The sequence below is a fragment of the Pteronotus mesoamericanus genome, unplaced genomic scaffold (assembly GCF_021234165.1).
Source record: "Pteronotus mesoamericanus isolate MK-2021 breed Mesoamerican mustached bat unplaced genomic scaffold, CSHL_Meso_final contig_221, whole genome shotgun sequence".
Taxonomy (NCBI): domain Eukaryota; kingdom Metazoa; phylum Chordata; class Mammalia; order Chiroptera; family Mormoopidae; genus Pteronotus; species Pteronotus mesoamericanus.
Genome location: NW_026555092.1, coordinates 19,913,662 through 19,926,025, shown reverse-complemented (window position 1 = coordinate 19,926,025; position 12,364 = coordinate 19,913,662). Strand labels below are relative to the sequence as shown.

At 42.2% G+C, this 12,364-nt stretch overlaps 1 protein-coding gene and 1 pseudogene across 2 annotated transcripts in view; both read left to right on the top strand.

Annotated features, from left to right (window-relative positions):
• Nucleotides 1-8,297, top strand: part of PIK3R3 (phosphoinositide-3-kinase regulatory subunit 3) — an 82,363-nt gene extending 74,066 nt beyond the window's left edge. For both annotated transcript variants that reach the window (XM_054572161.1, XM_054572160.1), the window contains one exon: nucleotides 5,691-8,297. In XM_054572161.1, coding sequence (XP_054428136.1) covers nucleotides 5,691-5,889 — 199 coding nt within the window. In that variant the 3' untranslated portion in view covers nucleotides 5,890-8,297. The remainder of the gene's footprint in view (nucleotides 1-5,690) is intronic.
• LOC129069409 (60S ribosomal protein L7-like) lies at nucleotides 74-1,661 on the top strand (annotated as a pseudogene).
• Nucleotides 8,298-12,364: the final 4,067 nt, after the last annotated feature.

Here is a 12,364-nt window from a genome sequence, read left to right as displayed (position 1 = left end):
TAGGCCATTCTACTAAAACAGGGAGTAAAACTAGCTCTACCTAATACACAGAAACAAACCCAGGGCTCTTTTTCCAGCTGGAACCATGGAGGGTGCAGAAGAGAAGAAGGTTCCTGCTGTGCCAGAAACCCGTAAGAAAAAGTGAAGGAATTTCGCAGAGCCAAAGATCAAGCACCTGAGAAAGAAGTTTGCCCAAAAGATGCTTTGAAAGGCAAAGAGGAAGCTTATCTATGAAAAAGCTAAGTACTATCTCAAGGAATATAGGTAGATGTACAGAACTGAGATTCGAATGGCTAGAATGGCAAGAAAAGCTGGAAACTTCTATGTACCTGCACAACCCAAATTGGCATTTGTCATCAGAATCAGAGTTATCAATGGTGTGAGCCCAAAGGTCTGAAAGGTTTTGCAGCTTCTTTGCCTTTGCCAGATCTTCAACGGCACCTTTATTAAGCTTGACAAGGCTTCAGTTCACATGCTGAGGAGTGTGGAACCATATATTGCATGGAGCTACCCAAACCTGAAGTCAGTAAATGAATTGATCTACAAGCTTGGTTATGGCAAAGTCAACAAAAAACAAATCGCCCTGACAGATAATGCATTGATTGTTCGATCTCTTGGTAAATATGGCATCATCTGCATGGAGGATCTGATTCATGAGATCTGTACTGTTGGAAAACACTTCAAAGAAGCGACCAACTTACTGTGGCCCTTCAAATGATCTTCCCCATGAGGTGGAATGAAGAAAAAGACCACCCATTTTGTAGGAGGTGGAGATGCTGGTAACAGAGAGGACCAGATCAACAGGCTTATTAGAAGGATGAACTAAGGTATCTGCCATGGTCATTTTTGTAATCTCGTTGGTTAATAAACAGTAACTGCTTTAAAATTGAAAAAAAAGAAGAAGAAGAAGAAGAAACAAACACAGGGAGGCTGCCAAATTGAGGAGGCAAAGAAATATATGGCCCATATGAAAAGACAGAACAAAACCCCAGAAAAAAAACTAAATGAAATGGAGATAGGCAACTTGTCAGATGCCGAGTTCAAAACACTGGTGATCAGAGAACTCCTTGAGTATGGCCACAAAATAAAGGAAGAAATGAGGGAATACACTAAGTGAAATAGAGAAAAATCTACAGGAACCAACAGTGAAGGGAAGGAAGCCAGGATTCAAATCAATGATTTGGAAAAAAAGGGAAAAATAAACATTCAACCAGAACAGAAAGAAGAAACAATTAAAAAAAAATGAAGAGAGGCTTAGGAATGTCTGGGACAACTTTGAACATACCAACATCTGAATCATAGGGGTGCCCGAAGAAGAGGAAGAGCAAGAAATTGAAAACTTACTTGAAAAAATAATGAAAGGAAACTTTCCTAATTTGGTAAAGGAAATAGACATACAAGTCCAGGAAGCATGGAGAGTCACAAACAAGTTGGCCCGAAAGTGGACCACACCAAGACACATCATAATTAAAATGCCAAAGATTAAAAATAGAGAATCTTAAAAGCAGCAAGAAAAAAGGAGACAGTACCTACAAAGGAGTTCCCATAAGACTCAGCTGATTTCTCAAAAGAATCTTTGCAGGCTAGAAGGGACTGGCAAGAAGAATTCAAAGTGATGAAAAGAAAGGACCTACAACCAAGATTACTCTATCCAGCAAAGCTATCATTTAGGATGGGAGAGCAGATAAAGTGCTTCCCAGACAGGGTAGAGCTAAAGGAGTCACCAAGCCTTTATTACATGAAATGTTAAAGGGACTTATTTAAGAAAAAGAAGATCAAAACTATGAATATTGAAATGACAACAAACTCAAAACTATCAGCAACTGAATCAAAAAACAAAAACTCACCCTGGCTGGTGTGGCTCAAGTAGACTGAATGCCAGTCTGTGGTCAGAAAGGTCGCTGGTTTGATTCCCAGTCAGGGCATATGCCTGGCTTGCAGGGCAGGTCCCCAGGTGGGGGCATGTGAGAGGCAACTGATTGATGTATCTCTCACACATTGATATTTTTCTCCCTCTCTTTCTTCCTCCCCCCCCAAAAGTAAATAAAATCTTTAAAAAAACCCAACAAACTAAGCAAACAACTGTAACAGGAACTGAATCATAGATACGGAGATCATTTGGAGGGGAGGAGTGGGGGGGAGAATGGGAGAAAATGTGCAGGGATTAAGAAGCATAATTGGTAGGTACAAAATAGATGGGGGAATGTTAAGAATAATACAGGAAGTGGAGAAGCCAAATAACTTACATGCATTACCCATGGACATGAACTAAGGGGGGTGGGGATTGCTGGAAAAAAAGGAGCTATAGGGTGGAAAGGGGCAAAGGGGGAAAAATTAGCCCAATTGCAATAGCATAATCAATGAGATACACTAAAAATAAAAAAGGAAAACAAAAAGAGTGGAAGTGAAATGGAGAGTAGAAACAATTGAGAAAATAAGTGAAATCAAAAGTTGAGATGAACAAAATAGCCTCTCTAGCTAAATTGACACCCAACCCCCAATACACTCAAAGAGAGAGAAGATACAAATTACTAAAATCAGGGTGAAAAGGGGGACATTACTTGTAGTCCTTACAGAAATTTAACAAGATGGTGAGTGAATACTAAAAACAATTAAATGCTAACAAATTAAATATCCTAGACAAAATGGACAAATTCCTAGAAGCACACGAACTGCCAAAACTGACTTAAGAAGAAACAGGAAATCTGAATAGAACTATAGCAATGAAAGAAGTTGAAGTATTAATTAAAAAAAAAAAAATCCTCAAAGAGAAAAACCCAGGGCCTTCACAAACATTTACAAAAAACAGAAGGGAGAAAACACTTTCCAATTCATTTTACAAGGGTAATATTAATATTACTCTGATATTAAAACCCAGACAAAGATACCACAAGAAAATAAAACTATGGATAAATATGGCAGGATTCATCCCAGGAATGCAAGAGTAGATCAACATAAACAAAGTCAACAACAAAAAATAGTCAATGCAATAAAACATATTAATAAAATACAGGACAAAAATTACATGATACCCTGACTGGTGTGGTTTAGTGGGTTGGGTGGCGTCCTGCAAACCGAAAGGTCACCAGTTTGATTCCTGGTCAGGGCACATGGCTGGGTTCTGGCCAGGTCCCTGGTAGGGGGCACACAAGAGGCAACCAATCAACCTTTCCCTTGCACATTGCCCTTTCTGTCCCTTTCCTTCTCCCTCCCTTCCCTGCTCTCTAAAAATAAATAAATTTTAAAAATTGAAAAAAAAATTACATGATTATTTCAGTAGACCCAAAAAGCTTTGACAAAATTCATTTATTTCTCACCTGAGGATATGTTTATTCATATGTTTATTGTCACCTATATTTGCCCTAGCCATACCGGTCAGGGCAACACACTTTTTGTTTTATAAAACACTGAACAAACTAGGAATAGGAGGGTACTTCCTCAAGCTGATAAAGACTTATCTATGAAAAACCCACAGGTAATATACTTAATGGTGAAAGACCAAATGCTGTTCCCCTAAGACCAGGAAGAAGGCAAGGACGTCTGTTCCCATCATTTCTAATCATCATTGTACAGAAGGTTCTAGCTAGGGCAGTTAGGCAAGAAAAAGAAATAAATAATTAGAGCTAATAAATGAGTTTATCAGAGTTATAAGTTAGAAGATCATGATATAAAAATTAGCTGTATTTTTATATATTAGAAATGAACAGTCTGAAAATGAAATAAAGACACCACACTGTTAGTAATAGCATCAAAAATGTTAAAATACCCAGGATTAAAACCAAAGCAGTACAGGAGCTGTTACAGTGAAAACTATAAAACATCATTGAAAGAACTTAAAGCAGACTTAAATAAGTGGGAAGACATCCAGTGTTCAAGGGTCAAGACTTAATATTACTAAGATGGCAATACTTCCCAAATTGGTCTACGTGTTCAGTGTAATACCTTTCAAAAATCCCAGATTTTTACAGTAATTGACAAAATAATCCTAAAATTCATGTAAAAGTGCAAGGGACCCAGAACTGCCAAAATGATGTAGAAAGAACAGAAAAAAGATGAAGATCCTGATTTCAAAACTTAAAACTATAATAATCAAAATTGTGAGGTACTGACATAAACATGTAGATCAATGAGTAGAGTTGAGAGTCAAGAAATTCTTACATTTATGGTCAATTGGTTTTCAACAAGAGTCCCAAGATCAGTGGGGGAAAAAAAAAATCATAATTTCAACACATGGTGCTGCAACAGCTGGTGAGCCACATACAAAAGAATGAAGTTGGACCATACCTGACACTATATGCAAAAAATTGACTCAGAATGGATTATAGACCTAAATGTCAAAGCAACAAGTATAAAACACTTAAGGGGAAAACATAGGCATACATCTTTATGACTTTAGGTTAGGCAGTAGTTTCTTATACGCCCAAAGCACAACCACCGAAAGAAAAACATAGGTAAATTTGACTTCACCATAGTTAAACTTTGTGCATCGAAATACACTCTTGAAGGTGAAAAGACAACCCACAGAATAGGAGAAAATGTTTGCAAATCATGTGTCTGTTAAATGACTAGTGTCTTAACACATAAAGAACTCTTAATGAAAAGACAAAGGTTCCAATTTAAAAATTGGCAAAGGATTTGAATAGACATTTTTCTGAAGAAGATATATAGGGGGTCAAAAAGCATGTGAAAAGATGCTCAATGTCTTCAGAGAACTGCTAAAAAAAACCATAATAAGATGACACTAGGATGACAATAAAAAAGATGACAATAACAAGTGTTGGTAAGGATGTGGAGAAATTGGATCCTCATACATTGCTGGCAGGAGTATAAAAAGGTGCAACCATTTTGGGAAAGAGCTGGTCAGCTCCTCAGTAAGTTAACCAGGGTCACCATATGACTCAGCAGTTCCATTCCTAAGCATACATTGAAAAGAACTGAAAATATATGTCCATACAAGAACACTCATATGTTCAGAGCAGTATTATTCATAATAGCCCAAAAAGTGGAAACAACCCAAGTGTTCATCAGTTGATGATGGAAAAACAAAATGTGGGATATCCACACAAGGGAATATTGTTTGGTTATAAGAAAAAGAATGAAGTAACGATACATGCTACAACATGGAAGACTTTGAAAATTGTGTGCTAAGTGAAGGCCAGGAACGAAAGTTTGGGTGATATTCTATGATTCCATTTATAGGAAATGTCCCAAATAGGCAAACCATAGAGACAGAAAGGTTCGTTGCCAGGGCCTGGGTGGAGGAATAGAATAATTGTTACATGGTTTCTTTTTAGGGTGATGAAAATATTCTCGAATTAGATAGTGGTGATTGTTGCACAATCTTTTGAATATTCTAAAAACCACTCATTTATACACTAAAAAAATTATTTTTGGTTTCTTCTGGCCTTCCCCAGTATTCTTGCCTAATGAAGATCCAGAACTGAGTGATTCAGTAGAGCCATCCATTTTAGCTTTGCCAGGTCTTGGTGGGAGGCGAAGAGTCTCTATCTCTGTGACAGGTGTACCAGAGGGTGAGGGGGGACACGTGGATATGACATTTTACAAGCTTGATTGACAAAACATTTCCGCTCCTTCACAGAACAGTTGCTCTCAGACTTCTGGTCATTTGGGGTCCCTTTATTATTTTTTTTGCCTTAATTCCCATGATGTTTGTGTGTTGTGTCTTGCAGTGCCGATGGGGAAGTGAAGCACTGTGTGATCTACAGCACGGCCCGGGGCTATGGCTTTGCAGAGCCCTACAATCTGTACAGCTCACTGAAGGAGCTGGTGCTGCATTACCAGCAGACGTCCCTCGTCCAGCACAACGACTCCCTCAATGTCAGGCTGGCCTACCCTGTCCATGCACAGATGCCCTCGTTCTGCAGATAAAGAGGGAGTGGGAAGAGAGGTGACTCTCTAGCATTTTTTTCTACAGTTTTTATTAGACTATGAGGGCATTCTTTCTACGTAGACTGCTTGTTTTGCACAAGAAGTGATTCTGTGAATGTGAAGTGGAGAGGCCAAGCAGCAGCCGGCCAGGACGGAGGCATGAGGGGCCTGAGGTTCTCTGGGACTCCCTGTGCCGCTGCACTGGTGTAGGAAGCTGGAAGCAGATGTTGTTTTTTGGGAAGTCTGTTTCATTGGGGTTTTTGTTTTGTTTAGCCAGGCACCCTCAACAGAACACATTAGGCTTGGGTTGGGGGCGGGGGGTGTTGTATCTGGAAACTTTTGAAGAGTCCATGCCTTCAACTCTGAGAATGTGGCAGGGGCATGGCTCTGTGGGGAGTTCTCTTTTGATCTGGCAGTCACTTTTAACTTCCTCCCAAAGAGAAGGTGGTTTTGTGGTAGAATGGCATTTGGTGAAAAAGACAACCAAAGGAAAACCGGGAGGCTTGGGATTTCATCTATGGACTCTCAGTCAAGGGGGTAAAAAACCTTCAACTGAAGGTACTGTATTTCTTAACCAACGTAACAGGCATCGGCATCTCATAGCTCCTCCCCCTAAAGAAGCATTGTTTAGAAATCAAATTGATCCCAGCAAAACAATGTTTGTTACAGGTCTAAAGTCTGATGGAAGAAGGCAGTGCTTGTGTCTGAATGCACACTTCTGTACCAAAACTTGAAAGTAAAAGGAAAACTAGAATTTCTTAGTTTTAGCAAACACTAAAATTAAAATTGGTCAGTGTAACTCCTCTGCCCTGCCCTTGTTTCTCAGAGATGAGAAATAGTGTTCTTTTGTGGGCATGGTAAGCTTTGAATCATAAAATGAAGTTGGTGCTTGTGTGGTGTTTCTTTAGCCTAAAGAATGGTCTGTTGTTTGAAACCTTTGTAACTTGTTTGTATGAGTAAAGAAAAGGTGCAATCCAGTGCTTTTAGATGGCTTGATATACCAAATAATGATATAGGACAACGTTCTTACATGTGCTTCCCCAGTGGACATGGTTTAATTACTCATCTCCTGGGAAGGGCTTAGGGGAGTGTCATACATAGGTTGCTAAGGCTGTGGTAGGAAGGAAGCCAGATTGTGGTCAGGGACCTCAGTAAATCACAGACCTAGATGCTCTGGTGTCCAGGGCAGGGGTCATACCACATTACCCATACGCTTCCATACAGTGGTTTCTGAAACTTTTGTAAGGAGAGGAAAGGATGGTTTGGAGTTTAGACTGTTAGTAGAAACCATCTGGAAGCTTTTTCTCTTTGCCTTTTTTGTGATCCTGCCATTAAGATGATGTGCACAGACTGTCCTGATTTTAGGCCAGGATCTTCTGCTCCATGTGGTTTAAGCCTTCCAGCTGAGTGAAGCTAGACGGATGGAGTTAGAGGTAGGCATATCCTACTTCCATTATGCCCCATCCCCATCAGTCAACATTCATTTGACAAATAGAGTTCAGCTGCTTCTGAGCCAATTCTGGAACCATAATAGGCTCAAAGTGAGTCAGCTGTTTGAACCCCAAGCTGTGCAGTCAGGCGTCCTGGTTGAGCTAAACATGAAGCCAATATCTAGGTCTTGATACATAAAGCTTAGGAGAGCTCTAGTTTGGGGGATAAAGAAACAAATACTGTTTTTCCTGAGCACTTACCTTGGTGACAGGGCCTAGAATGGACCATGGCATAGAAATTAGAGAGATAAAAAGTTTTGGAAAAACCTTCAGAGTTACTAACAATGAGGATGGGAAGGAAAGATCACATCTTTGGCTCTTGCTTGGTTATGTTGCAGTTTCAGGATTGTGTGAGGCAGACAAATGACCACCCCAACCCCCATTTCCCTTCAGTGTCACTGTTCTGACTTAAACCCTTAACTGATAGTCAGCGAGCTGCACATTCATTCCCCAAATTTCCAGAGTGAAATCTTGCTGGAAGTTTTACTGAATGTCAGGCTAGTTGCTGCTGGGCACACCTGAATAGCCTGAATAGCCTTGTTGTTGAACTTGCTTAATGCAGTTAGATGCTCAAGATTGGGTGCAAGGAATCCCTCCTTTCTGGTACTAAAATTTAGTGCTTTGAATGTCTTAAATGAAAATGGGAATAAGGACACAACGTTGAACTGTGTGTTGCTCCTTGTCAGGTAGACATTAAGGGTGTGCTGGGAGAGAGCACCATCCATTAACTACACTTGGGCTGGCTTGTGGAGAAGGGCTGCTCTTTTTTTCAGTCCTACATTCCTTCATTTTTTGTTTTTCCTGTTTTTCATTCTTGAATTTGTTGCTTTGTGGGGACTAGACCTAGGGATCATTTGGAAAGTTGAAAAGTGAGTAGTTGCCACAATTTGCTTGATCCTGAGTCAGTGGAAATGGCATAGGGACTATGCCATTTCCAGTCTACTAGCTAGTTGGAAGGGTAATATGCTGCTCCTAACTCCATGGTGTTGGCAGCAAGTCATGGCTTCCATCCGAGTCTAGTTCTGTGTTCTGTCCCATGACCTGGGCCCTGAGATTCTCGCTCATGACATCTTAACTGCAGCCTCACTGAGGCAGAGGGTAAAGAGAACAAGACCAGAGGGGCTCATTGTTTTCCTGGCTAGAGCAACCAGCTACCAACATGGAAGCAACTTGGGGCTGGCTGGGCACAGGCTGTAGGCCTGTCTATACCAGGTGGAGCTTTCATCACAGAACAGTACTGTCTTCACCTGGCTGTAGATGCTAAACCTTGGCCATGGCTCAGGCCGGTTCAGGGTAGCTGTGTCCTTAGCACTGATTTGGCCAAGGCTGAGGACTCTCAGTAACTCTTTTACCCCATCTCATCTCCAAGCCCTGATGGGACCTTCCACTTATTTTGGGCCTCATGTGCTCTGAAGAAGCCTTTTTGACAGCCAATGTTGTGTCTTCCATGGGTCTCCTCTTCTTGCTGCAAAGGAACCAGCCTTCTGGGTCCCCTTGGGCCAACAATTGGATCTGGGTAATTCCTGGTTTTCAAGGTGGTCTCTGTTGCCAGACTCCAGAGTAGTCCTCTGTGAGGTTTTAGTGGCCTCAGAGGGTCCAGATTGAGGTCTGGCTGGGCCCTCTGCAGTCGGCTGCTCAGCCTTGCTCCAGATCCAACCACTTGTGACAACCTTGTTTCCTTACAAACTACAGCATGTGACTTTGGTGCCCTATTGTTACTTGTGAAAAATCTATTCTGTTGTCTTTGATGTAGTCAAAAAATTTCATGTAGTTTACGTAAAAATATCTGATTCACAAGGAAGCCAATTATATGTCGTGTTGGGACTTCATAATATAGTTCCTAGACCACTTTTGCAAATTGTTCTTGTCACCAGATGTGTTCAGACATTGCTGTGCAGTTGTAGGGGAGGGTGGGGGGAAGGTGGGGGAGATACTTTTTGGTCTTTTTTGTTTTTTACCTTCCCCAGGAGGGGACAGTCTGGCCAACTTCTCCAGTATGCAATAAAGACATTGCAATAAAGTGTCTTTTTGTCCTTATGCTATGAGGGGGATGGGCTGGGGGCTGGGAGAAAGGGAGGGAGGACTGGGGTGTCGAAAAGCTCTGAAACTTCCAAGCTGCCTCTCCTGTGAGCACTGGTTGGTCCCGGGGCCGAGCTGGGGCCACCAGAGGCTCTCTTCTATCCCTGAAGAGAAAGGTCAACCCTAACAGGTCTGATACCAGAATCCTGTCTGCCCAACCAGGACACAGGGAGACTCAGAAACTTTTCCTTGAGAAAGTTAAATCTGAGAGCCACTTCCTCCTCACCCCATTCCTAATAGAAAGCCCAGTTTATTGATTCTCATCACATCCTTTCTGCCTGGAAATGTTTCCACATTTTATTCTGGAGGCACGGGAAATCGGCTGTTGTACAGTTTGTTCTCTTGTTGCCCTGGGCCCTTGTCACCTCCTGCCATGGCACTTTGAGGTTCCTATGTGCTTGGAACATAATCAACAAACAACTGATGACCTCTGCTTGCACAGAACATTGCAGTTCTCATCAGCCGCTCAGGCCCACATGTGTACTGAATTACAAATCACATCGCGTAGGGGAATAGCCTTACTGTTCTAAACAACCTTGCCTGTGACCCTCTTCCTCACTCACTACACTTGAGCTACATAACATCCCCCAGGCCACTGCTAGGAGAGTTGCTCCCACTCTACATGGAACACTCAAATTCCATCTTCAGTCCCACCTGCTGGCTAGGTATCTCCACTGGAGCCTTCGGCATCACACAGGCACTGCGAACTTTTTGTTTACAGAGAAAACATGCTTGGTTATGAACACCCTTAATCTGACCACCAAACCTACAAACCTATCTATAGCCCCAAAACTACTCATTCCCACCTATTAAATTACAAAAGGTAGCTAGTCCTCTTCGAACTGAAAGCCAACCTCTCCCTATGTATTTTGGATTTTATTTTCTTCTACCTTCTCAGGAGTCTCTTATTATCAATTTTTTCACTATTGTTTTCTCTCAACGGAGATTGATTTGACATTTGAACCCAGTTGAGTATTTGGCCTTTATTGGCTGATGCAATTGGAAAATCTGATTATGGGCCTCAAATATCCTAAGTACCGTGTGTCTCTCCGTTTATGCTGTGCCAGCTCCTGCTTTGGCTTCATTCTGTGCCTAGGTTCTCTCCTCCAGGTAGACAAATGGCCTCCACCAGTGCCAAGTGCATACATATACTCTGGCAATTCCACTGAGAGGTCTTTTTAGGGGCTGACTGTTGCTCGTTTCATGTATCCATAGTGAATACAGCTCAGTACCCATGATAAGAGGCCTTGATAGGCTCGGCCTAAACTGTGCCCTGTGGTGAGACAGGACTTGGCATTGACTGCTCCACAAGGACGACCTAAAGTAAAGAGGGGCACTTTTTAAAGCAAACAATGACGACTAAGTTTAAAATAGCAAAAAGTGAATTTTCAGTCAAAAACATAATAGTGTCACAATCCTAATTGTCAGTGTTCCATTTTAAAAACACTGCGTACTTATTCTTCCATCAATTTAATGAAATAAGGTATTTTAAAAAACCCCAAAGCATCTCTCCACTTTCTCAGTCCTACATCCTTTTTCTTAACTCTTTTCTCCTCTTCAAAGGCAAACTTTCTGGGGGGAAAGATAACCTCTAAATTTGTCTTTATTGCCTCACCTCCTCCTAACCCTGTTCTCCCTACCTTTTCCCACTCCCTAAGGGGGCAGTTCCTCCCTCTCATGAACTGTTGCAACATGTATCTGCCCCAGCCCCTTCACCTGTTGCTTCTAACCAGCTCCTGATTGATATACATGGGGGTGGGCTTCCCCAGGCAACCAGTTACCTGTATTCCCAGCGTCCAGTACAAGAGTTGGCTGTCAATGAACTAAAGGGGGAAGTGAGTTCAAGAGGGGACCAGCAGACTGAGGGACCAGACGTCCCACTCGTGGGCTGTCATGGGCAGGGTGCGCCCTCTGGTGGCCACAGACTTTGCCGTGTGGGGTGACGAGCAGCAGGGTGCTTAAGGCACCCAACCAGTGACCCAGAGATATTTTCCAGTTTCCAAGCCTTTTGGCACCTCTCTTTCGGACCTAGGCATTCGGTTATGGGACAGTTAAGTGCAAGACAACAGTTTTACAAGTCCGTCACCTGGAGGCACTCCACCAGCCCTCCTCCCATCTCCGGACTCCTCCCACACGACATCCCACAGGCGTCCTCACTCACCCTTCAACACACACCACCCGGTGCAGTTCTACTCTACGGGCTGCCTAGCTCAGCAATGTCCATCTCCACTGCAGAGGCCTTCCTGACAATAGCCCAGGAAGGGCTCCTTGGTAATAAAAGTGTTAATGACATTACTAAACACTGAAGGCAGTTAATTTCATCTTACCTGGCCTCCAGCATTTTACCAAGTAACTTGGCCCATTTTAAAGCTCTTTTCTCTCTTGGATTTTATGACTCTCTTCTGGCTGCTGCATCTAAGTCTTTGCCTTACATGCCTGTGCACCTCAGTGCATCACTATTGCTACATTGGTGGCTCACAATTTTCTATCAGTCTAGATTTCTTTTACTGAGTTCCAGAGCTGTTCATCCAGTTAGTTTCTGGATGTTCCCCAAGTACCAAGTTCAACTGTGCACTTCCCTCCACCTTTCCCCTACATGTTCTGGCTAAGAGGCATTCCAATTTGGGAGAGTTGAGACCTAGCTTCTATCCTTGCTCTGCCCAAGCTATATGATCTTAATATCTGAAAACCTGAGTTCCCTTATCCACATAAAGCAGGATTATTAGTTGTTCCCTGGCCTTCTTGGATTTCCCATTACCTACTGAAAGTCTAAATCCCTGGAAGACCACTATGACCCTTGCCTAACTCACTAGACCCATTTCCACTTTGAATTATTTTTGGTTCCTTGCATATACCAAGAATACGGCTAAGTGTTACACTTTCTGCCCGGACATTATTCTTAACAC